General features: G+C 35.1%; 2 protein-coding genes across 4 annotated transcripts in view; one reads left to right on the plus strand and one right to left on the minus strand.

Moving 5' to 3' along the window:
* Window positions 1–432: 432 nt before the first annotated feature.
* Window positions 433–6804, minus strand: LOC106877165 (putative RNA/DNA demethylase ALKBH6). Its single transcript, XM_014925990.3, has 7 exons — window positions 6682–6804; window positions 4362–4491; window positions 4189–4235; window positions 3906–4010; window positions 3221–3343; window positions 2752–3020; window positions 433–1837 (listed from the first exon to the last, which is right to left on the minus strand). The coding sequence occupies exons 1-6, from the start codon at window positions 6709–6711 to the stop codon at window positions 2760–2762; spliced, it is 696 nt and encodes a 231-aa protein (XP_014781476.1). The 5' UTR covers window positions 6712–6804; the 3' UTR covers window positions 433–1837; window positions 2752–2759.
* LOC106877164 (endoribonuclease Dicer) overlaps window positions 5248–21761 on the plus strand; it is a 29597-nt gene continuing 13083 nt past the window's right edge. Inside the window, exons 1-13 of one of the 3 annotated variants that reach the window (XM_089359336.1) lie at window positions 5248–6631; window positions 9013–9135; window positions 10185–10280; window positions 10605–10773; window positions 11520–11773; window positions 12746–13894; window positions 14662–14763; window positions 15109–15293; window positions 16964–17105; window positions 17676–17751; window positions 18366–18553; window positions 20043–20222; window positions 21248–21461. In XM_089359336.1, the coding sequence (XP_089215462.1) occupies window positions 10185–10280; window positions 10605–10773; window positions 11520–11773; window positions 12746–13894; window positions 14662–14763; window positions 15109–15293; window positions 16964–17105; window positions 17676–17751; window positions 18366–18553; window positions 20043–20222; window positions 21248–21461 (2755 nt within the window). In that variant the 5' untranslated portion in view covers window positions 5248–6631; window positions 9013–9135. Of the gene's footprint in view, window positions 6632–7144; window positions 7323–9012; window positions 9136–10184; window positions 10281–10604; window positions 10774–11519; window positions 11774–12745; window positions 13895–14661; window positions 14764–15108; window positions 15294–16963; window positions 17106–17675; window positions 17752–18365; window positions 18554–20042; window positions 20223–21247; window positions 21462–21761 lie in introns of those variants that run through there. The other 2 variants (XM_014925988.3, XM_014925987.3) reach the window with 2 other exon arrangements.

The following is a 21761-nucleotide window of genomic DNA, read 5'->3' on the forward strand; positions in this document are numbered from 1 at the left end:
GGCCTCACTAGATTCTTCCTGGTGAATGCTTACCCTTAATAACTGCATCCCAAAGAATGGCCTTTCTTTCCAGAACTAAAAAATACTTCAGCCTCTTCCCCCGTCTAACCCTAACAACTACCAACGCTCTACAAAGCTCAAGTAAGACTCTCTGTGTGGGTAATGACAGCTCCCGCATTAAAACTATGCTGCCATTACCCACACAGAGATCTTTGGCTGCATCTGAAGAGAGGTCACTCAGTTAATTGGCATGGAGTTACACGCACACACACTGACTAGCCTCTAGTTCATAGATAAGTTGTCTCCCCTCACTACTTTAGTAGGAAACACTTGCCCAAAGTATCACCCAATGGGACTGAGAAGTGAGCTTCTTAACCACACAGTCACGTCTGTACCTTAAGCTTCCTTTAAATAAAAACAATGAAATCAAAATAAGTTTTAATACAAAACTTTTTTTTAAAAGAAATTTTATTATATACAATATAATTTACATCAAAACAAAATACTTTATTTCCTCAGGTTAAAAAGTAATTTAAGACTGACATAACTAATGAGAAAGATATCGTAAATTTTGCAAAAATAATTTACTTGATTAAGGAATGTTATTTTAGAATACAAATCAGCTTGAACATTTCACTGTAAAATTCATTGTTGGTTTACCTTGGCTAAAATTTGGCAGTGATAGCATGTTCATCACTAAGATAAAAGTCCTTTATTATTGAAGAGATGATGAATTTCATAATTATTAAAACATATATGATAGACACTAAACACAAGAATTTTATATAAACTGTAACAAAAGATATAGACTGACCACAACATTCGTTTCACATTATGCTGTAATAATCAATGGTATGGTAGGAATCAGAGTCTTAAACAATATCATAAATAAATTAGTGATCCTTATACATACATAAAGAGTGTCTATATGGAAAGCTGTAGTGTTTCTCTTAAGAAAGCTTTTCTTATAGACTTATAGTGTTAAAACAATACAGAAAAATACCAGCAGCAGGCAAAGGTCACCTACCATTAATAGTGGAATAACTGGATCCTGATTTCTGCTTGTTAACTTCTTCAGCAGCAAATATCTATGTCACCTTATGCCAAGCAAACATCAGCTGCAAGTTGATACAGTTAAACAATGATTGAAAGGTCGCTGGTGTTACATTTAACCAGTAAACTAAACAGAAATGAGCTCAAGAAGCTAACGAGCAGAAATCTGGATCCAGTAATTCCACCAATTAGTACTGGAGCACATATTCTTCTATGTTTTAACACTGTATGTCAACAAGAGATGTTTTCTCAAGCCAAATGTTGCAGTTTAGAAAGGTTTTCAACATGTAAGTATAAAGATTGCTAATTTTGAACTAATATTGCTTCCATCAGTAATAATGAATGATATGAATAATTATGTATAGTTGTGTACAGATATGAAAAGACAATATACTGCACAAGTTATCTCAAGAGAAGAAATTCTCCTTACAGACAAACTGGGTGAAAATACATCAATAGGTCATTCATGGACACCATTTCATGGTCTAGTGGTCATCCATATTATCGATAAGGAGAAATTATTTCTCTTTAGACAACTTGTATAGCATATTGTCTTGCCATATTCAAATGAACAGAAGCATGTAAAATATTACTGTACATAACTATATTTCATTCAATGCTTGTTTAGTGCACATCTGATTATAAGTAATGACACTTATTTATGGCTAAAATGTATTGAAAAGACAAGACTTATTTAGTTTGAAATAATGATTTAATGTACATGTTGACTGAACATTTTGAGGATCCAAATCTGAGTTCTGTTAGGATTGAACTTCTAATGGTTCTGCAAGAAAGAAATGAAGGAATAGATCAGAATTGCCGACAACTGAAATCGATATTGAATGAAGAATATAAAGATATAGAGAAGAAAACAAAAATAAAAGAATAAAACCAGGAAAAAAAAATTATATTGGTCAAGATTAAATATTTCAATATGTGAGATGAATTATTAATACAATTACAATTTTCTGGATTATTAATCTCATCTACACGATGCTGCTTTCATTTTAATACTATTATTCCATAATAATTCTATTCATATCTAAGATGGTACAATATTTTAGCAACCACCAGAAAAATGGAAGCCATATTGACCTTGGCAGGATTTAATTTCAGAACATAAAGGATTTTAATAAAATACTGCAAGGCCTTGTTTCATGCTGTAATAATTTTGTCAATACACCACATTTAGTCTCATCTCCAATTATTAATGGGTGTCCTCTGTTGCTAAGCACTATCAGTCATCTACTAATTCTGCCCCACTCCGTTATTATCCAACTCCATTAGATCACTCTCATCCCCTCTTCTAAAGTACGAGTCATCATGTAGCTCCTCTATAACAAAAAACCTGTTCTGCTGCTCTGGCTTCTCTGCTCATACTTTTATCCATTATTTGCTCCTTATCTTCAAGAATAAAGTTGCCATCTTGGAGTTCATATTCTTGCAAACAGCATGATGGCCTCACTAATGCTAGTGGCATGAAAAAAGGTATCCAGTACACACTGTAAAGTGGTTGCATTAGGAAAGGCATCCAGCTGTAGAAACTATGCTAAAGTAGACACTGAAGCTTGGTGCAGCCCTCTGACTCATTAGTTCCTGTCAAACCCATGACAGCATAGAAAAAAGGGATGTTAAATGGGGATGATGATGATGATGATGATTCTTATGCTTGTAATTCTTGAATTAAAAATAAATTACCTTCACTGTTACTTCAGGAAAAATTTAGTCTTGATAATTTTTGGCACATATCTAATAGTCAATGATAACCGAGTAGTTCGCCTTAGCACATCGCCCACTTTAACGTCTGAGCATTTATCAAGATTACTTATTTTGTCGGTAATAATATCTTCTGCACGTTCTGAGATACCATGAAGATGATTTGTGTACATAGAATCTTTAACGATTATTAAACTGCGAGGTTCCAATAGGAGGCTTAGAAAATGTCTTTCTTGCAGAGATGTATCAGACTGAAAAAAGAAGGAAAGGTAAAAGAAATAGACAATCTCACATGAAAAATAGATGTCAAAGTTTTTGTTGAAATATTGATAATTTCAGATGGTTGCAGAGGGAGCATTTTAATCACATGGCCATGCCTGTCTCTGAATATTTCCTGAAATGAAATACATGATATAAATCCCTCATCTCAGAAATATAGAATTGTATTTACCTCATTATTTTCTGCATTATTTTCTGTTGTGCTGTTCATATGGTGATAGAAATCCAAAAGAATAGGTGAGCTTAAGCTGATGGTAGCAACAGTTGGGTAAAACAGTGGCCCATCCTCGTGAGGCTGAAGGGTTAAGAAATGACAGAAGGTTTGATAGCTGTTACTCAGACATTGTATAAAAGTAAGAAAAACTGATTCTGAAAGTTGGCCTTTTTGACCCTAATATTTCTGTGCATGCAACAAATCGTTTCTTCTTTTCATCTTTAAAGTTTTGTATAAAATGGATTATTATTTGAATTATCCTAATTTATGAATTCTCAATACAAAATAATACAGAAAAATTCATTTTGTACTCGATTTACCAAGATTCTTGATGTGAACTTGCTTGTTGAAACAAACTTTCTTGTGTCTTAGGAGGGTCATTATGCCAACAATAAACACACAGAGGTTCCATTTCACTTCTTTTATTATTATTAGTTAACCTTTTAACTACTCCATTGTTTGATTAATCATTTGGTCAACAAATCGATTAGCCATTTAACCAATTGACTTATAATAATAAAACAATTCATGTGTTTATTATTGGCATAATGTTCCTCCCAAGATGCAACAAAATAATATAGCAAGATTTGTGGTTAACCATAGAAATAAAGGAATATACAGTCATACTGATGATTTCACTTACCATTATTCCTTGCCCAGTTTGGTATTCATTAACAAGGACATGGTTAGGTTTCTTGTCTTCAAAAATGTTTAATTTTTCCAACTCATTTATACTTGGTTGGAGCCACTTGAAAAAATAATTAGCATTGAGTTAAATCAATTAAAAAATTTTTTTTTACATATATTACAGTATTATAGGTATTAGTATAATGATGATGAATACTAAAAACCATTTCCTCTTAGTTCCACATTTACACAATTTCAACTTAAAAAAAAAAAAGAACATTTATGCAAACAAAAATTACCTGTGGTAAAGATTCAATGACCATGCCTTTTGGATGTGGAAGACCTCCTGCAGAAAGTATAACAATGAGAAAAATAAGGTTTTATTCTTGCTTAGATAGTTTCAACAGATGGCAAGTAAGCAAAGGAAAATTCTTGCTAAGGCTATTACATCAAATCTAAAAACATTTCTTACCCCAATTTTGCAGTCTTCGATGAGAGAGCTGCGTCCATTTTGGTTTTGGCGCAGAATATATATTTTTTAATAAATATTCTTCATTTTCCTTTGTGATGAAGTTAGGTACATAAATTATAGTTGGTGGAGCCTAAGAAAATAGAAACAATAGATTCTGATAAACTGAACATGAACACCTTATCATACATAGCATTAAAATCTGGTGAATTCTATCATCATTATTATTGTTTCCATGTTGGCATGGGTTGGACAGTTGGACAAGAGTTAGCCAATGAGCCAGAGGACAGCCTGAAGCTCCAATGTTTTCTTTGGCATGGTTTCTAAAGCAAGATGCCCTTTCTAATGCCAACCACTCTATGGCGTGTACTGGGTGCTTTTTACATGGCACCAGCACTAGTGATCACAAAGTAACTTGAAAGAGAAAACATCTCAAACGAAATGAGGGTAGTATTGAGGGAGATGGCTTTGTGCCAGGTGATAAGTGGTTAAAGCATGACAGAGGGATAGAAACAGGTGTATTTCTATAGAGAAGATATGTGGCTACCCAAGTTGGAAAAGGGGAGAAGGTGGTGGTGAAGAGGTGTCAATTATAGGAAGGTGAACATAAGGGAAAGTAATACAGAGCATTTGGTAAGCCGGCGAGCTGGCAGGAACGTTAGTGGTTAGTGTAAGGAAGGGCATCCAGCTGTAGAAAACCATAACAAATCAGACTGGAGTCTGGTGCAGCCTTCTAGCGTGCCAGCCCAGTCCAACCGTCGGACCCATGCCAGCATGGACAACAGACGTTAAATGATGATGACGACGATAGGGGAAAAAAAAAAAAAACATCAGATTTCACGGCAGGGCAGAAAAGTGAGGGGAGACAACTCTGAAGTAAGTAAGATTGTTTGCCAACATAACATGGCAGCCCTGGTTTAGGACTAATGTTGCTGTAGTTTAGCCCCAGGAGACATCGTCTCCAGCTGGCTATACAAGATTTGTGTCATATTTTCGAACAATCTCTGTATGTTTAATTTTTATTGCATTTCTTCAGTGAAGCCCAAAGTTGATTACATTGACCCCAGAGTTAAACTGGTACTTATTTTATTGACCCCCCCCCGCCACAAAGACAAAAGGCAAAGTTGGCCTCAGCAGAATTTGAACCCAGAACATAAAAGACAAACGAAATGCCGCTTAGCATTTTGCCTGGCATGTTAACGATTCTGCCACCTTGTCGTAACCATTATCATAAGAACCCTGACCGTCTTGTAGTTTTGTAAGGCATAGTGAATAATTACTACCTTAGCCTATGTCCTTTTTTTTTTAAGACGATAGGACATGAAATTTGTGGAAGTTTTGCTTGTTATTCCTTTCAGATTACGTAGAGATGATGTTCTTTACTGGCAAATATTAGTTAAATGAAGAGTAACTTTCAGAGAATGAAAAGAGGTAATTCCTGAATGGAATGAAAGAACTATAGCAGCTCATTCACCCAAAAAGGATATTGCTCAAAGCATTTGAATTCTCTTCTTACAATACGCTATTATTATTATCTACGTCGGGCTTTCTGTAGCTCTAAAGGCATTCCAGCTGGGACCATCCAGTTTTTTCCCTTTATCAAAGGAGCCTAAGATCAAAGTATCCGCTCTTTTTTTTTTAAGATGGTGAAGATACGATTTGAGGGAAGTTTGGCTGCTATTTCTAGCAGCCACGGAGTAGCCCCTTTATTGATTTGTCCAACTCGTATTAGTGGTATATAGCAACAGTGCAATTTTGTATTCTAAACGCTGGTCCATGATGTCTCTCAATCAAACATCAAATAGATATGTCGTATCTTCGTTACGAATAGCCGCTACTAGAAGTTGATTTATACGAAGAAAACATTTTTTTTTAAAAACGAAATTACACAAATGCCTCTGCGTATGCATTATTTTGACATCGGCAACACCTACCCTCTACAAACTACCCGTCATATTCGCTTTCGTCACCCATAATTCTGTCTTTCGAGTTTCGCCCCCCAACAGACATTATATGCAGTTTTAACTTCTGATGCCAATTTTAAAGGAAACTTCAATGCTTCAGATTACAAACTGAACACATGAATCTCAAGACTTTCACGTCCAAAGATCACTAATGCCAGCAATTGTGTGAATTCGCATGGTTTTATAAAATATTTTCAAGAGACAAAATGCGAGTTATATCGAAGGAATGCCAAATTTCGAATAAACTGACACGCAATCAGAGAAATATGTTGGCAGCATCAAATATTCTTGAAACTAATACATTTTAATGTGAGTTGGTTGTTATTTTACTAACAGTTGTAAAACCTACAAGTGGTTACCTTAATCACCCGATAATCCTCCAAATCCATACCAAGTGTGTGACATAAACATAGACATGCGTACTCTATACCGGTGTAAGGAATGCTTTGCTTTCTTTACACGTACTCTCTCACATAATACCTTTGTTTAAAATTTTTATCAATATCTTCTTAAAAATTTAATTTGAATTAAAAAATTTTTTAATTGTACTGCAAATCCCTTATTTTAGCACAGGTTAAAACGAACAACAAATTGGTCGTTATTAGAGAAAGATATTTTCTGAAAATATTTAGTGAAGGAACATACTATAAACACAAATGTGCTCTCAGGAGGTCAGCCAAACAAACAGCAACAACAAATAATAATATTTTATGGGTGGAAAACGTTTTAAAGCTAAAAAATAATTACCTTCACCGGTTACAAGATTAATTTGTTAAACGATGGTTCATTGGCTCGATTTAAGTATAAAAGTTTGTTTCCACCAATCAACATGCTCCTTTGATAATATCCTTATAGCAAAATCGGACAAGTTGCTTGGCATGGTCCTAGGGTTTAATATTGTCCGGGAAATGTTAAAAAATAGATAGCTTCACCTTTATACTAGCTCATATACCACGTTACTAATTTAAAACTGGACCATGATTGAATAGAAGCTTTGTGAGTAAGCATATATTGCTGTGTATTTATAATTGAAGTCATTGTTACGAATGGAAATTCATTCTGATTGCTGCACGCCTTCGTCTCTTTAGATTAGACCTTAGCGTCTGCTCCATTTACTTTTTTCGCCTCATCTTATTGATTCCCCCCCCCCCCAAACATAGGTTACATAAAGATTATTTATATCTTTATTTATATTCTTATGTTTCCATTGTTTACAAACTTAAAATTATTATTTTTAATTAAATACTTCATCAATACAAATATTAAAAGCAAAATTCATCCAAAATTAGGAACCACTCCAGCCATTAATTCATTTGCTTTGCTTCTGAACTAATTGTTTATATTACTTTCTTTAAAGTTTTATATTCTATAGTCGTCTTATTATCTCTATACCTAAAGCAGATGTTGGCTGCTTCGTCTCATTCGCTCCTATATTTATAATTCTTGTTTGAAATGAAATTTATTTCATTTACTCGAATAATAGTTGTATGTGTTTATTTAGAATGCTTATTTATGCAATTCTTCCAACGTTCTCCTAATTATGACAATCAGTTGTTCTCTATTCGCATATCAACAACTCAATATAATATTAATGCATGCATTTTCAGTTTTGGATCTCATTGTAGTTGCATCGGAATAGTTTACTATTGAATAAGTCGATATATAGATACATTATATTATCTTAGCAAATACTTACTGTTGAATTTTGAAAATGTAATTAATCTTTCAAAACACTCATGTTATATATATATATATATATATATATATAATTCAATACAATAATGTGCGCACCAGAAGTGTTTTCTAACTAAATTTTCTCTTTCATATGAACTGTTTGTTGTGATATTTTGTCCTTATTTCCTTGTTTAGTTTTTCTAACCCTAACATAATTTTCGATTTGTAATCCTTATTTATACAACTTTCCTTTATTGAATTGTTAAATGTCTTCATATATACACTTCAAGATATATCTGGCGATTCGCTGTCGACAAACATTGGTTTGAGGATTTTTTTTTTGTTTTTTGTCTATCTTCCTTGAACTTTCCTTTTTCTTTGTGCCTTATACTTTTCGGTTAATTACATCATACTACGTTGGTGTAATCTCAAAGACTTACTCCCGAATATTTTACGGGTCATATTGCTTTATATTCGGGCCAGTGTTGCTTTTAGTGTCTATCTTCAGTAGAAAAAAAAAAAAAAGAAATCTCATCAAGCATCTATTCCATCTAGTATTGAATGTATACACATTTAAATAAATATTTTCGCTTACATCACGCACCTCGAGATCACATTTAATGTTTAGAATCTGAGGGTTTTTCTTTGGTATGAAAATGCTTTTTTTTTTCTTTCTTTTGCCTTTTCTGATTTTATTTCTTTACAACTGAACTGAAACTATTTGAAAGGTTTAATTACGAAAATTGGTATTATTTCCCTCTTACATTTGTAAATATTCCCATTAATGTGTACTATTTCTTCAGATATTTACTGTTAAAATTGACTTGATGAGAACGATTTGATTGCCTCGAGCAAAAACTAACAAAAATATCAAACTTTATTTTCATCACGACTGTATTTTGCTGTGTTTTTTACTTTTTGTTTTTCTATATTATATAGGATAAGAATTGTTCTTAAGTTTATCAACTGCTGTAGAAAGATTATATTTGTACCTAATTTTACAATCCTTATTGTAGGCACCAATCCATTGAGTTACTTAGGAATAGCGGAAGGAAACCTTGCGGCCGACTACGCAAAGAAAATAGTAAAACAGTAACAGCAAAAGAATTTTTTTCACGGAAAGACGAGAAAAAACAAAGGTTTGTTAATTCAAAACCATTTTATAAGTTGGTTGTGTAACTATGCTCTTGATAAAACGCCAAACTGCTTGCTCCAGTTCCTATGATTGAACGAAAAAAATAGGATCCAGTTATTTAAAAGTTACAGGGAAACTCGCTCCAACATAAAAGCGATCTCAACTAGGCATCGGTAAACGTATTACAAAACAGAAAATGCTACTACTATCGCCTTAACTTCTCAAATATTTTCTTACGAACACGCGGATTCCCTATTTTTCATGTTTGTCACGTTTTTGGTAACATAGCAGTATGACAATATATATAAGCAAAAATATTCGCAAATAAATCGAGATATGATTGGTTTTAGCAGTCGAGATTTGATTGGTTTTCAAAAAACAAAAAACTACTTCACATTCTCATTTGTTCAATACCATGTAGCAGAGACACGTGATATTTGCATCTATCCAACCGAGAAAAACCTGATATTTTCAATTATTTATCATATGCAAAAGACACTGATCAGGCGAAGTCTATAGTTGAAGTTTCATCATAGACTCTGTACTTTATATAATTTATACCAAGTAATATTTATAAATACTTAATTAGTTATGTTTATGAAACATTTTGGCACAGATGTTTTGGTGTCACTGATTTGTCACAGTCTTACTTGACATCAGACATTTTTATGTTTCTCTTGGTCTCCCCCCACTCTTTATCATTCACTCTCTCCCTTGCTCTGTGTGTATGTGTATTTCTCTTTCTGTGTATGAAGAGTGAGGAAGTTATGTCTATTATGTTCAATTAATAAATCATGATGTGTCTCATTGCCCCACTATCTTTATCTCTCTTTGTGTATATTTCTCTGTATGTGTGTGTGTGTGTGTTTGTCTTTGGTGCCAAAATGTAGTTACCAAAGCATGATCTTTGTCCACTCAGCCATACCAAATCACCAGCATCCAAACAGCTGCACCCTATCATCTCATTCCAGTTAGTTATACACAATACCATTACATTCCTTATTGTTATGTACCATTTTAATAAATTCTGCTCCAAAATGATTTTCCTTTCAGATGGTGAAAGCTGCATATGATCCTGTGCGTAAACTGCCTCGCTATTTGCGAACAGAAGACCTTCCAGTACACACTTTTACACCCCAAACATATCAAGTAAGGCATTGATTTGTTTCATATTCAATTGTTTGTTAATATGAAGTCAAATGTTGGGGAGTTTGTGTGTGTGTGTGTTTCTTTTAATAGTTGTCTGAGAAGAAATGACATAGTATCTCGTTTGTGTATGAAAGTTCCTCACAAAGTATGTGAAAAGATGAATATTAATAGAGTATTGAATATTAATATTATATTAATATAATATGAGTGCCTGAATAACATCCTAAAGTTTCATCAGAGCCTCAAATATTGATAGATTGATAGATAGATAAATAAATAGATATAGATATTGCATGTCTTATAGTCTCATTTTCCTTTATTTAGCTGGAGTTGCTGGATGCTGCCTTACATCAAAACACAATAGTATGTGTGAATTCACCTCCTGGGAAAACATTTATTGCAGTCATGCTTATCAAAGAAATGGCTATACAAATAAGACCAATGGTACCTGATATTGCCAAACGCAAGTTTACAGTGTTTCTAGTATCGTCAGGTGAGTTTAAACTATGTTATACAGCTATATCTCTTGATAACTGATTCTAGCAATGGAGACTCCTTCTCTCACTCTTTCTCTATATTGGCTATATTCCCTGTCTTAACAGACAGGGGGGAATATCGCCAAAGATACAATAGACGGAATATTTGCTGCTGAGTCTTCCTCACCAGTCAATGAACCAAAATGTCATAGTAGTTTTGCACCATTGTCATTGAGACCACTCAATCTTGGAGGTGCCAGTACTGTTATTAAGCTACTGGGAAACATACACTCACCCATATGTATATTTATATATCTATGTATTTGCCTATTTGTATGTCTATTAAGTTTACTCTATGAAAAATACAGATATATTTATATTTGATTGTTGACGAAATTGAACCAAATTCGATGACTGGCACCCATGCCAGTGGAGCGCCAACAGCACCATCCGAGTGGGATCACTGCCAGAGCAGCTGTCTGGCTTCCGTGCCGGTGGCACATAAAAAGCACCATTTGAGCGTGATCATTACCAGCGTAGCCTTACTGGCACGTGAACAAAACATTCGAGCGAGGTCATTGCCAGTGCCGCTGCACTGACTCCTGAGCAGGTGGCACATAAAAAACACCATTTGAGCGTGGCTATCGCCAGTACTGCCAGACTGGCCCTCGTGATGATGACGATGATGACGACAGCATGTTGTTCTAAGCAAATCCTAATCTGATGTTCTGAAAACCATTTTGATGTCTTTTATTTCTTTCAGTCAATGTAGAGTCACAGGCCAAAGTAGTCTGTCATCATACAGACCTGTCAGTCGGTTATTACACTGATGATACAGAAATTACAGTCGATCAGGCTGATAAATGGATTCCAGAACTGCTGACACATCAAGTGTTTGTTACAACAGCTTCAGTTTTTCTCAACATTCTACAGTGTGAATTCTTATCACTTAATCAAATAAACCTCCTTCTTATTGATGAATGTTCGGATATCTGTGTTAGTGAGTCACATAAAGAGGTGAGTGAAGTTACTTTCATTTCATAGTTTGTAAAGCATGAAGACATGTATTTAAAATCATTTGTTAAAATGTCTTCGTTTAAAAATGTTCAAAAGTATTGCAAGTGCAAAGAAGTACCGAAGACATCCTTGTTTTTATCTTATTTTTCATTTTATTGTTTATTTGTTTCAGTCATTGAACTGTGACCACCCTGGGGTTTAGTTGAACAAATTGACGTTAGTCTCATTTTTTTTTAAAAGCCTGATACTTATTCTATCAGTCTCTTTTACTGAACCACTAAGTTACAGGAGCATATTCAAACAATACTGGTTGTCAAGCAGTGATGGGGGAACAAATACAAACACACACACACACATGATGGGCCTCTGCACAGTTTCTGCCTGCCAAATTTGGTTGACCTGGGGATATAGAAGAAAACACTTGCCCAAGGTGCCGCTCAGTGGAACTGAACTTAAAACCAACCGCATGGTTGCAAAGTAACTTTCTTAACCACACAGCCATATCTGCACTCTATTTATTTATTTATGTAGTTTTTTTATTTTTATAAACAAATAACCCTGAAATTTCCTTAAATTCTATTACAAGTGGTAATTGAAATCTTAATAATTCTTCATTGTTTGCCATTGATTTTACGTGTCTTTTACATCAAACCAGAAGTGAAAGCAGATTGAGAATTATATTGTGGTTGTTCCGTTCAATCAAATGATATTGTTACCTGATAAAAGAAAATACAGGTGGATCAGTTAATTATGATTGTATTCAACATATTCCCCTCTCAGATTCACACATTTATTGCAACAGTCCCTCAGTTTTTCTAAGCTCTGTAAAAGAACTCAGAAGGTTGTGCCTCCAACCAGGCCTTTCATGATACCCTCAAAGCTAGGAACTTTTCAGCATTCCCTCATATATCTTTGTTTTAAAAATTATTTGTACTCGATTGATTTATTCATTTATCAATTTATATTTTTTAGGTAATGAAAATCTATGAAAAATGTGAAAAAAATTTACAGCCTCGAATTGTTGTGTTGACTGCAGTTTTGCTGTCTAGTAAATGTCGAGACCCTAATGAACTAGAAAATACCATCAACAAATTAGAGTCCATATTTCACTCAGTTGCTGAGACATCAACTTTAGTTTTCTCTGAACGCCATGGCACCAGCCCCAAAGAAAATGTGCTGGAATGTAATAGTGACTTTGATGAAATCCAGCAAATGCCAGAAGTTTCTATGATCCTGCAAGAATCTCTATTTTTTATCGATGAATGTATCCTTTCTGAGAAGGAGAAAGAAAATATTAAAGATCCTCTGCAAGTTCCTCGCACAGCTCTTGCTCAGTGTCTTAACATACTTGATGTCCTAGGACCGTGGTGTGCCAATCACATAGCAGAAATGTTTATTAAACAGTTAGAAAAAATTATTGGACATGAACAGTCAGAAATTGGTAAGCTGCTATTACGTTACACAACAACTCAACTCAGGATTGTGACCAAAACATTTGAGAAGTTATTCAACATTGATTATTGTATTGACGAGTTTTTACCGTTTCTTACTCCGAAAGTTATTAAATTGGTGAATATTCTGCGTGGTTATAAACCAGAATTTGAGTTTGTAATTTTGAGAGATGAAAATGCTGATGGAATGGAACATTCCGATGATGACACAATGGATGATCTATCTGACTCCGACAGTGATGACTACGTTAATTCATCTCACCACAAGAATGACTTACATATCACTTTGAAACACCCTGCTGCAGCTCGAGCAGAGTATTCCGACTCCGATCCTTTGGAACAGGAAGAAGAAAAGAGATTATGTGGACTTATTTTTGTTGATTGCAAATACGTTGCATATGCTTTAAATAAGGTAATTGAAGAGATCTGTGCATGGGATGAAAATATGTGCTTTGTTAAGAACGGACACATCACTGGTTATAAGTATGGAGCTAAGAGAGAATCCACGACTTTCCGGAAGCATGAAGAGGTTTTACGTAAATTCCGTATGCAAGAGATCAACGTACTGGTAGCAACTTCTAACTTTGAAGAATGTATTGACATACCAAAGTGTAATTTGGTTGTTTGCTTTGATCCACCTAAAGACTACAAGTCATATAGTCAGTCAAAGGTAACATTTCACTTCTCATTAAATGCTAATTGTTATATTGTGGACTCTGCTGTTGTAGATGACATACGAGGGTTCTGCTATGCTTTGCTGGACAAGCTGAACAGATGATACGTTTATAGTGATTGAATGTTTGTGCTGTACATTAGCTCAATTCTACCACAAAATCAACATAGCCTGAACAGGTGCTCAGTGTGTAACATGTGTCAGGTATTGAGGTGTTTGTAGGGCAATGTGCGATGAAGTGTTTTGCTCAAGAACACAATGCACTGTATGGTCTGGGAATTGAAACTATGATCTTGTGATCATGAGTACAACACCCTAACCAGTTGTATTTATTGTTGTAAATAAATACTTTCTTTATTCTTCTTCGCTGCTCAGCATTAACCCTTCAACATTTAAACTAACCATATCTGGCCGAAATATTCTGCCTGTTTTATGTTCAAACCAGAGAGATCCAGCCTATCACACCTACCCTAAAATGTCATTCTTAAAATATTAAATCTAAATTATTTAGATTTTAAAATTTCCAGTAAATGTTTATAATACAGTTAATTTTGATAAATTAAATTAAATTGAATTTTTCCCTGTAGATTTGGATTTTTATCCCTAATATTATTATTATTATTATTATTATTATTATAATTATATATATATATATATATCATCATCATCATCGTTTAACGTCTGCTTTCCATGCTAGCATGGGTTGGACGATTTGACTGAGGACTTATACTTATACATGCACTTATACAAATTATATTCTACAGGCTCGTGCACGTGCTCGGAATGCAAGTTTCCTCATGCTAATTGATAGTGAAAAAGCACGACCATTTTTAACAGAACTCAATACATACAAAAGAATAGAACAGGTAAATAATTTAATTTAATTGTTTATTTTTTTTTATATCTTGATGGAAATCTGTATTTGTTTGGTGGAAATCTATATTTGTTCAGTAGTATGATAAAAAATTGCAAGATAATTCTTTCTAAGCACAGGTCTAAAATTTTGTTGAGATGAGGAATAGGTTGCTTGATTACATTGACCACAATGCTCAACTGTTAACTTTTTAATACATTGCTATATGAACATACATTTTCTAGGAAACTGGTTTTCTTAGAAAGAATATACTTTATTCTAAAACATGTTGTCTGGTGTGGAGATGAAATAGAGTATTCAGTATTCACCCGTTAAAGTATATATTTTCTTATTTCAGGTTTTATTGCGAAAATACATAAATAAAGCTGAGCCTTCCAAGGAAGAACTAATACAAACCCTTGAACAATACAACATCCCACAGTCGGTAGTTTTAAATACCAATAACAACACAAACAACAACAACAACAACAACAATTCTACTTCTCCCATTACACTGTTTTCAGCCATCTCTATTGTTAACAGGTCAGTTAAACAAACTCTCTCCAAATTCTCTATCAAGAAATTATTATTTTCTACTCTAGGCACAAGGACAGAAATTTTGGGGGAGAGGGGCTGGTCAATTAGAGATCAGTGTAAACAACTAGCCCCCTTCCACAAGATTTCAGGCCTTGTGCCTGTAGTGGAAAGGATTCTTGTAACTAACAGAGACACTGCCCTTCATGCTGTCTTCTGCTAGTATATGTTTTGTTTGTTTTTTGAAACTGCTGCAATCATTGTCATCATCATCGTCATCATTGTCGTTTAACGTCCACTTTCTGTGCAAGCATGGGTTTGATGCTTTGACTGACAAATGTTAAGCTGGGAGGCTGCACCAACCCACCAACCTGATTTGGCAAGATATCTACAGCTGGATGCCCTTCCTAGCACCAACCATTCCTAGAGTGTGGTAGGTGCTTTTTTACGTTCCACTGGCACGGGTGCCAGTCAAACGGCACTGGCATCAGCCACACTGAAATGGTGCTTTTTATGTGCCACTGACATGGGTGCCAGTCAAGCAGCACTCGCATCGACCACGCTCAAATAGTGTTGTTTTACGTGCCACTGGCACAGGTACCAGTCAGGCAGCAGTGGCTTATAGAATGAAATAAACCTTGGGGGCTTTGATTTCTCTATAACCCAGACAAGCCAATGCCAGTATATTGTTATATGAATGTATATTTTCCAGGAGACTGTTTCCTGTATGAGCAATGTCTAATTACCTAAGAATATTTAGTGGAGGAGGATTGAGATTGTCCAGTTTTATCTTCCCCTCAAAGCAATATAAAGATTTCACTTCAGCAAGGCATGATGGTGTTTAATATGAAGGACAGCCTGTTCTTGAAAGCCATCTAAATTATCATTCACCTGAGGCTGCTCCCCTTGGGGAAGGGAACTGGCTGGTGTCACATAAAAAGCACTCAAGCTGTTACCATGTAAAAGTGCTTGTGCAGTGCCACTGTAAAAGCACCCAGGCATGCACTTGAAAGTGGTTGGTGTTAGGAAGGGCATCCAGCCTTAGAAACCATGCCAAATCAGACTGGAACTTGATGCAGCTCCCCAGCTTGCCAATTCTAGTCAGACCAACCCATGCCAACATGGAAACGAGCATCAAATGAGGATGATGATGATGATGATAATTTTGGACAGATGATATTCTGGCATCTAGTCACCACCATCTCTAGCTTCTTTCCAGTTATTCCCACCCACTCTTATACAATGTGGGGTGACCATGTATGTCTTCTATAACAAGACACCTGGGTTACCCCCTCCATCCACCACTACCACTTAGTTGAGAGGTCTTATTCCTTTTCATGTTCTTTCTTTTCTGACAATCTCACTGGTGTTAGTAGCAAAAATAAAAAGAACAATGAAAAAAACATCCAGTACATATTGGCATTAAAAAGGGCATCCAGCCATAGAATCCATCCCAAAGCTGACACTGGAGCTTCATGCAGCCCCACAGCCCTCTGGATCCTGTCAAACCATTCAACCTATGATAGCGTGAAAAATTGATGTTAAATAAAGATGATGATGGTGACGATGATGATATACTATTATTGTAATTGAAAGTTTAGTATTTTCTGTGATAAATAAACAATAAACAAAGAAATTGTTCACCTTACAAATTATTTTCTGTATATTTTTTTCTTCAGATACTGTGCTAAGTTACCTAGTGATGCCTTTACTCACCTCACACCCAAATGCACTGTTGAAAAGGTCAATGTTGATAATGAAACCCATTATGTTGCTACTCTTAAACTACCAATCAATTCTCCAGTGAAGAAAGATGTTCAAGTATGTTACAAAACTGCTTAACTTTTCTCTGCTTCATAACTTTCCAAATTCATTTCAGTGTTTATTCATTCTCTACACAACGGGGTGCTGGAAAATTCTTGGCTTTGGGTTGAAAAAGTATACAGGAGGATCAGTTAATTATGAGAAATACAGTTGGTTTGAATTTGCTGCAGAAAGTCGTCTGTGTTTGTGGTAGTAGTTGGGGTGGCGGGGGTGGGGGTAGAATGCAGCTTGGGTGCCAAGTGAGTGGCCGCCCAAAATAGTTTGGGAACCACTGATCTAACCTATGGAACAAATAGATATGAAAAAAAAAACAACTGGCTTCTCAAGATATTACATAGTGAAATTGGTTTTGATTATTAAATGACAGATAAAATGGGTAGAAAAGGCTAAAGAAAATTTAATATAAATTTGAGGAATATTGCTAAAATCAGAGCTGATTTGATATCAAATATATAATTTGATAAAATGTGATTAATTCGACCTTTATTAACTTATGAACTATTAAAAATGATTGTTGTAAAAATTCCATGAAATGTTGAACTGAAATTATATTTATTTTTACTTTAGGGAGATGTAATGCCAAGAGAAAAGTTAGCCAAAATGTCTGCTGCGCTCAAAATGTGCCAAGAACTCCAAATTCAAGGTAAGCAGAAAACTATTATTTGGAAAAATAATTTTTATACAGGCTTGGCTCTGTGGTTAAGAAGCTTGCTTCTCAACCATATGTCTCTGGTTCAGTCCCACTGCACAGTACTTTGGACAAATGTTCGGGGCTGACTAATACCCTGTGAATGGATTTGGTTGACTGAAACTGGCAAAAGCCTGTCATATGTGTATGTGCATATATGTGTGTTTGTGTGTAGTCTTCTCTTGATGTCATGATTGTAAATGAGCATCACTGTCATACAAGTGAGTTTGTTTATTTCCAGTCATCCCTGAAAAGCCTGTCTGGTCATGGTCAGATATTATTCTTTTCTACTCTAGGCACAAGGCCTGAAATTTTTGGGGTGAGGGGCCAGTCAATTAGAGGTCAGTGTAAACAACTAGCCCCTATATGCTCATTTTAACCAGCTGAGTGGACTAGATCAATGTCAAATAAAGTGTCTTGTTCAAGGACACAACATGTCACTGGGAATTGAACTCACGACCTTATGATTATAAGCCAAATACCCTAACCACTAAACCACTTACCTTCTCAGTAGCTAAATCCACTTTACATTAATATGTTTCTGATAAATTGACTATTTTTCTTTACAGGAGAACTAGATGATCACTTCCTTCCAGTGGGGAAAGAGATTTTGAAGCATGAAGAGAAAGAAGCCTTAAAGGATCCTCTGAAATATGGGGAAGAGGATGAGGTAGAGTGGGAAGAAGAGGAAGAGGAGGAACTCATTGGCTGTCCAAGACCAGGCACCACAAAACGAAAACAGTATTACTTTAAAAAGGTACTTCTGTGTTTTTACTAGTTTAGAGTAGTGCTTCTTTTGGGAGATGAATGAATTCCATATCACAAAAAAAAAAAGCAACATAATTTATAAAGAGATTTATAGACTAAACCATTTGACTTTTTAGATTCATTTATCAAACTTTGAAATCCTACCAAAAGTTTATTTTAGGAGTGGCTGTGTGGTAAGTAGCTTGCTTACAAACCACATGGTTCCGGGTTCAGTCCCACTGCATGGCACCTTGGGCAAGTGTCTTCTACTATAGCCTCGGGCTGACCAAAGCCTTGTGAGTGGATTTGGTAGACAGAAACTGAAAGAAGTCTGTCGTATATGTATATATATATATATATATATGTATGTGGGTGTCTGTGTTTGCCCCCCCCAACATCGCTTGACAACCGATACTGGTGTGTTTACGTACCCGTAACTTAGCGGTTCGGCAAAAGAGATGATAGAATAAGTACTAGGCTTACAAAGAATAAGTCCTGGGGTCGATTTGCTCAACTAAAGGTGGTGCTCCAGCATGGCCACAGTCAAATGACTGAAACAAGTAAAAGAGTAAAAAGTACAATTGTGTACAAGCATAGGCATGGCTGTGTGGTTGAAAAGCTTGCTTCCGAACCATGTGGTCTTGGGTTCAGTCCTATTGCACAGCACATCTGGTTGGGAAGCAAACTTCTTACCACACAGCCACAAAGAACAAAGAAACATACATTAAGCTTTATCCCTTTATCTTTTAATCCGGCCATATTCTGCCCAAATATTCTACCTGTTTTATGTTCAAACTGGCCTGATCCTGCCTCTCACACCTACCTTATAAAAAGATACAATCATGTCATCAAAATTTCAAAGTTACAAGATAATAAATGATTCATTGGAAACAATGGGAATAAATAAAATAAGAATTACATTCGACAGAGTAATCTGAACGCTAAAGGATTAACCCTTTAACATTTAATCCAGTCGAAATATTCTACTTGTTTTATATGTTAAAACTGATCAGATCCAGCTTCTCACACCTCCCCTACAATGTCATTCTAAAAATATGCAAACATACCATTGAAATCACTAAGCTACTTGATAATGTATGATTAATTCAAAGCAATCTGAATAAACAAGCAACAGATTTGACAAAGAAACCTGAATGCTGACAGGTTAAACACCTGTCTGCTTCATTCACTCACAAAAACAAGAATGAATTGTCCTAATAGTATATAAAATAATATATACAGCCCCCTATGTCCTAGGTGTTTATCAATATAGATCTTTTGAGAAATGAAATTATTTCTCCAGCCCTACTTATAATTGTTTATTTGTTGAATCATGCCTGTCTTGTTCAGACTTTTTTTCTTGTTGGATTCTCGTTTCCTATCTGACATATGTAATGTCTCTTTTCCTATCTGATGTATTTGATGTCTCTTTTCCTATCTGACGTATTTAACATAAAGTTAACTCAATGGAGGATTTTTTTGTTTTTTGTTCTTTATAGGCTGCAGATGCTCTGATTAACAACCATGTTGATACTAACCAGCTTTGTTGCTTATATAATATTCATATGGTACTGACTGGACCTATCACAGAAGAGCAAAATACACGTGGAAGGAAGATCTATGTTCCAGAAAACACACCAAGAGGGTTTGGAATCTTGTCCTTGAAAAACATTCCTCAGGTAAATAATAATAATAATAATAACAATGCTTTCTACTATAAGCACAAGGCCTGAAATTTTGGTGGGGAGGAGCTAGTTGATTACATTGACTCTAGTACTTAACATCATCATCATCATCATTTAACATCTGCTTTCCATACCAGCATGGGTTGGACAGTTTGACCAGCCAGGAGGCTGCACCAGGCTCCAGTCTGATCTGGCAGAGTTTCTACAGCCAGATACCCGTCCTAACACCAACCACTCTGAGAGTGAAGTGGGTGCTTTTACATGCCACTGGCATGGAAGCTAGTCAGGCAGCACTGGCATTGGTCATGCTCGAATGGTGCTTTTTCTGTGCCACCAGTATGGGTGCCAGTCATGTGGAACTGGCATCAGCCACACTCAAATGGTGCTTTTTATGTGTATTTTTCTAATGTTGCACACACTGAAAAATAAGAAACCATATAATTTTACTTACTTAAATTACTTATATGTAAGTTTTATTCATTTTTGAGACATAAAATGTTCGATAACCTCATCATACAATGAACCACTTTATTATTAGTTTTGAAAACAAATTAGGATCAAAGTTATAGGATGATATTGTAAGAAGAAAAAAATTATTGTAAAAAGAAATTAGTTTTAGTTTAGGAATTTTAAATTAATTTAAACATACAACTTCTCACCATGGAAACGAACATGTGACCATGCAGTCAAAGCTGTTGCACACGCTTCACCATTCTCCTACAATACGCCCAGTACCATATTATGATACAATGTGCTGTGATATTTCAGGACATCCGCCACCAAATTTCGGGCAGGGGTAGAACAAAAGTTTTCCATTATGATTTGTGTAAATTAATGAATAAGGTGTTCCGAGTTCAAATTCTGCCATGGTCGACTTTACCTTTCATCCTTTCGGTGTTGATAAAAAAAGTACCAGTAGAGCACGTAGGTTACCCCACCCCTAAATTGCTGGGTTATGCCAACATTTGAAATCAATCATAAATCTGTATGAATAATTTTGGGACAATTTCTCTCAACAGGTTCCATGTTTTCCAGTATATACTCGTTCTGGAGAGGTAACTGTATCTCTTGATATGGTTGAGTCAAACGTATCAATAAATGAAAGTCAGCTGAATAAGCTGACAATTTTTCATCGATTTGTGTTCAGCACAGTACTTCGACTGGAGAAGGATCCTATTGACTTTATGCCTGACGAAGCAAAAGTCGGTTATCTTATAGTACCTTTGATAGAAGGTTTGTATTTTTCTTTTGTAACTATCTTATTTCGTTTGAACTGGAAAATAAGAAGCAGTTGTATTTATGTGAGGTTTCACTTTTATTCTAAGGAGACTTACATGCATTACATTTCACACTATGTCTCCTTTCTGTATGTGTATGAGTGTATATGTATATATGTATGTGTTCTAATTGTAAGTAGTGAGGTTATAAAATCTCTGATTGGATTTAGAATAAATTTAGAGCTGACTTTTAACAAGGTTTTAAATGAGAAATTAAATTACCATCTAAAATGTTTTATTTCAAAAGATATTAATT

Source organism: Octopus bimaculoides, chromosome 11 (assembly GCF_046866305.1).
Source record: "Octopus bimaculoides isolate indiv1 chromosome 11, ASM4686630v1, whole genome shotgun sequence".
NCBI lineage: Eukaryota > Metazoa > Mollusca > Cephalopoda > Octopoda > Octopodidae > Octopus > Octopus bimaculoides.

Bases quoted from the DNA above. Each gene is read 5' to 3' on its own strand.
- LOC106877165 (XM_014925990.3), bottom strand. From the start codon at position 6,711: ATGGATTTGGAGGATTATCGGGTGATTAAG. The intron at 4,492-6,681 runs GTAACCACTTGT...CTATTTTCTTAG, and splicing joins AGGATTATCGGGTGATTAAG to GCTCCACCAACTATAATTTA. The intron at 4,011-4,188 runs GTAATTTTTGTT...TATTTTTTCAAG, and splicing joins TCATTGAATCTTTACCACAG to TGGCTCCAACCAAGTATAAA.